General features: G+C 26.0%; 1 protein-coding gene across 1 annotated transcript; it reads left to right on the top strand.

Moving 5' to 3' along the window:
* Positions 1 to 1,201: 1,201 nt before the first annotated feature.
* LOC105448102 (fatty acyl-CoA reductase 1-like) lies at positions 1,202 to 3,057 on the top strand. The gene is made up of 3 exons (XM_011686464.1): positions 1,202 to 1,503; positions 2,267 to 2,515; positions 2,857 to 3,057. The coding sequence occupies exons 1-3, from the start codon at positions 1,300 to 1,302 to the stop codon at positions 3,004 to 3,006; spliced, it is 603 nt and encodes a 200-aa protein (XP_011684766.1). The 5' UTR covers positions 1,202 to 1,299; the 3' UTR covers positions 3,007 to 3,057.
* The last annotated feature ends 14 nt before the right edge of the window (positions 3,058 to 3,071 follow it).

Below are 3,071 nucleotides of genomic sequence, written 5' to 3'. Positions count from 1 at the left end.
AAAGATAATATTATAACGTACTAATATAATGTAAAATAATTACATTATATATTTACGTCATTATATAATTACATTATATATTTACGTCAAATATCTACCTAAAAAAAAACAGTGCTGAAACATCTAAAAATTTGGTTACTTATAGATCTGAAAATAATTTTGTTTGACCATCAAATTAATTTTGTTGGGCATTTAACTTGGCAGAACGTCAAAACTTTTTACAGGATTGCTTAACATGCTTCAAATTAAGATAATTAACATTTTTTATGTATAAAAACGGTAGATATTTTTGGTGTATGTACAAAATTTTAACATTTTTTCGAGCCTTTCGTTCAAATCTAGTCCTTTTTTCGGACGCATCAACAGAAATATTTCACGAACATCTGGGCAAGATCGCAATACTTTTTCGATAAACGTTTTACCCAGAAATCCTGTTGCACCTATCAGTAGTATACTTTGTCCAGCGTAAAATGCAGGAATAGATTTCACTGGATCAATGGTCATTTTGAAAAATTACTTTTGAGATAAAGTTAACACAGATATAAATCTAGCAGTGCACCACAAAACAAGGATTAAAACGCTTGGAACCGTTGTTATATCATGTCGATAGAAATATATAAAATTTTAATAAATATTTAAGTTTGAGTATAATGCAGAAAAAAATTATTATTCTTTTATAGCCGTAAGCTAGAAACAAAATCTATAAAACTGTACTTTGACAATCGGAAATAATTGTAATTTTTTAAAGGTTAAAAGAGCAATGTATGCAAATACGCAAAGTATGCAATAATATGCAATAATATTTATAATGTAATACGCAATACGGCTTTGTTAAAATATCTAAAAATTTACAGTATGTATGAAAAAATGCTATATACGTAAAATATCACATCCTGTATAATTATCTTAATAGTCCAACAAATAAGTTCTTTTTGTATTTACATCTAGCTAAATTTTTAGATATTTTAACAAAGTCGTATTGCGTATTACATTATAAATATTATTGCATATTATTGCATACATTGCGTATTTGCACACGTTGCTCTTTTAACCTTTAAAAAATTACAATCATTTCCGATTGTCAAAGTACAGTTTTATAGATTTTGTTTCTAGCTTACGGCTATAAAAGAATAATAATTTTTTCTGCATTATACTCACATTTAAATATTTATTAAAATTTTACATATTTCTATCGACATGATATATAACAACGGTTCCAAGCGTTTCAATCCTTATGTTTTGTGGTGCACTGCTAGATTTATATTTGTGTTAACTTCATCTTAAAAGTAATTTTTCAAAATGACCATTGATCCAGTGAAGTCTATTCCTGCATTTTACGCTGGACAAAGTATACTACTGACAGGTGCAACAGGATTTCTGGGTAAAACGTTTATCGAAAAAGTATTGCGATCTTGCCCAGATGTTCGTGAAATATTTCTATTGATGCGTCCGAAAAAAGGACTAGATTTGAACGAAAGGCTCGAAAAAATGTTAAAATTACCGGTAAGTTGGATATAAAAAGAAAAAAATTTTGTAAACCAACACATTCCTTTTAAGTTATTAATATTTTAAGATGTTATTACTTTACATTACATTTAAATATATGAAAAAACAATTTTTTAATGTTATTGCAACGTTATCCTTAAAAAAAGTTATTTTTAATAACATTAAAATCCCATCTAAAAAAAGGAATGTTAAATATTTGAATCCATCGAAATTCTCTCGAAAGTTTCGAAGTTTATTGTTGGCTCTTTGACGCAATGCTGATTGTTCCACTCGCTGTGATTACTTTGTGAGCAGCTGTCAAACAAATGTTATTTTTTAAATAATATATTTTGAGATCTTAGGATTCTGCAAAGATTTATTGGGATTGGTTGCAATCGAAAGCTTATTATTAAAATATATATTTTTGTGTAAACTTAAATTTAGTTCTTAATATATTTTACTTTTACACGACAGTTAATTTTAAGTAAAAATTCCGAACAAGCTTGTTTTATTTTAATATTTATGCAGTGTCACGTTTATGTCTAGTGATAATTGCATTTTTTATATAAATATATTTGATGTCACAATATTATATTGAACAACTTGATAAAAAATTAAAAGAATGCACTATAAATTTAAACAAAATGCAAACCTTTTTATATTTTAACTCTCTTACTATTTACTGATTTATTTATTTTAATTATTTTAAATATCTTATAAAGTACTATTACATATATAAAATGATTTTTTGCTACCAAATTATAACGTTTTTCTGTTGTAGTTATATGAAAAATTGTGCAACGAGCAACCTTCGGCTTTCGAGAAATTAATTCCGATTTCTGGCGATATCAGAGAGAAAGAGTTAGGTTTATCGGCTGCAGACAGGCAAATGCTGATTGAAAGAGTAACTATAATAATTCATGCAGCGGCAAGTGTGAGATTTAATGACAGTTTAAAATGTGCCATATTTGCCAATACCAGAGCAACAAGAGACATTTGTATTCTAGCACAAAGTATGAAGAATTTAATAGTAAGTCGATAAGAGTAACTGACATTATGTGATTGAAATAATTAATAATTAATTTATTGTGTCATATAGTATATCTTATATAAAATATTGTGCATCAATTTATATTTCAATTATAAATTTTATCAAAAATTGTTTACGTTACATACGTTCCAAGTTTATAATAATCTAATAATTAAATATAATATATATAGTGAATTTGGAAGAATATTGGTAAGATCGAAATATCATAATGTATTAATATTTATAATAAATTAATATTATTATTACTATTAAAGCTTTTTATACAGTAGCAGATTAAAAAAGTATATAATTTTTAAATAAATTGCTTTTATCTGTTAAAGGATTTAGTGTATGTTAGTACAGCGTATTTAAATACGAATAATCCAATTATAGAAGAAAAAGTATATCCTCCTGTAACTAATTGGCGGAAGATGATCGAAATGGCCGAGTTACTGGATGAACATACTTTAAACATTTTTACAGCTAAGTAAGTTACAAACAAAAATTTGTTATGCTTATAAATACATGGATATACTACATATAAATAATTATTTTT

This window comes from Wasmannia auropunctata, unplaced genomic scaffold (genome assembly GCF_000956235.1).
Source record: "Wasmannia auropunctata unplaced genomic scaffold, wasmannia.A_1.0 LD336088.1, whole genome shotgun sequence".
Lineage (NCBI taxonomy): Eukaryota > Metazoa > Arthropoda > Insecta > Hymenoptera > Formicidae > Wasmannia > Wasmannia auropunctata.
Note: the sequence above shows the minus strand (reverse complement) of the source record. Positions and strands in the feature narration are given on the sequence as shown.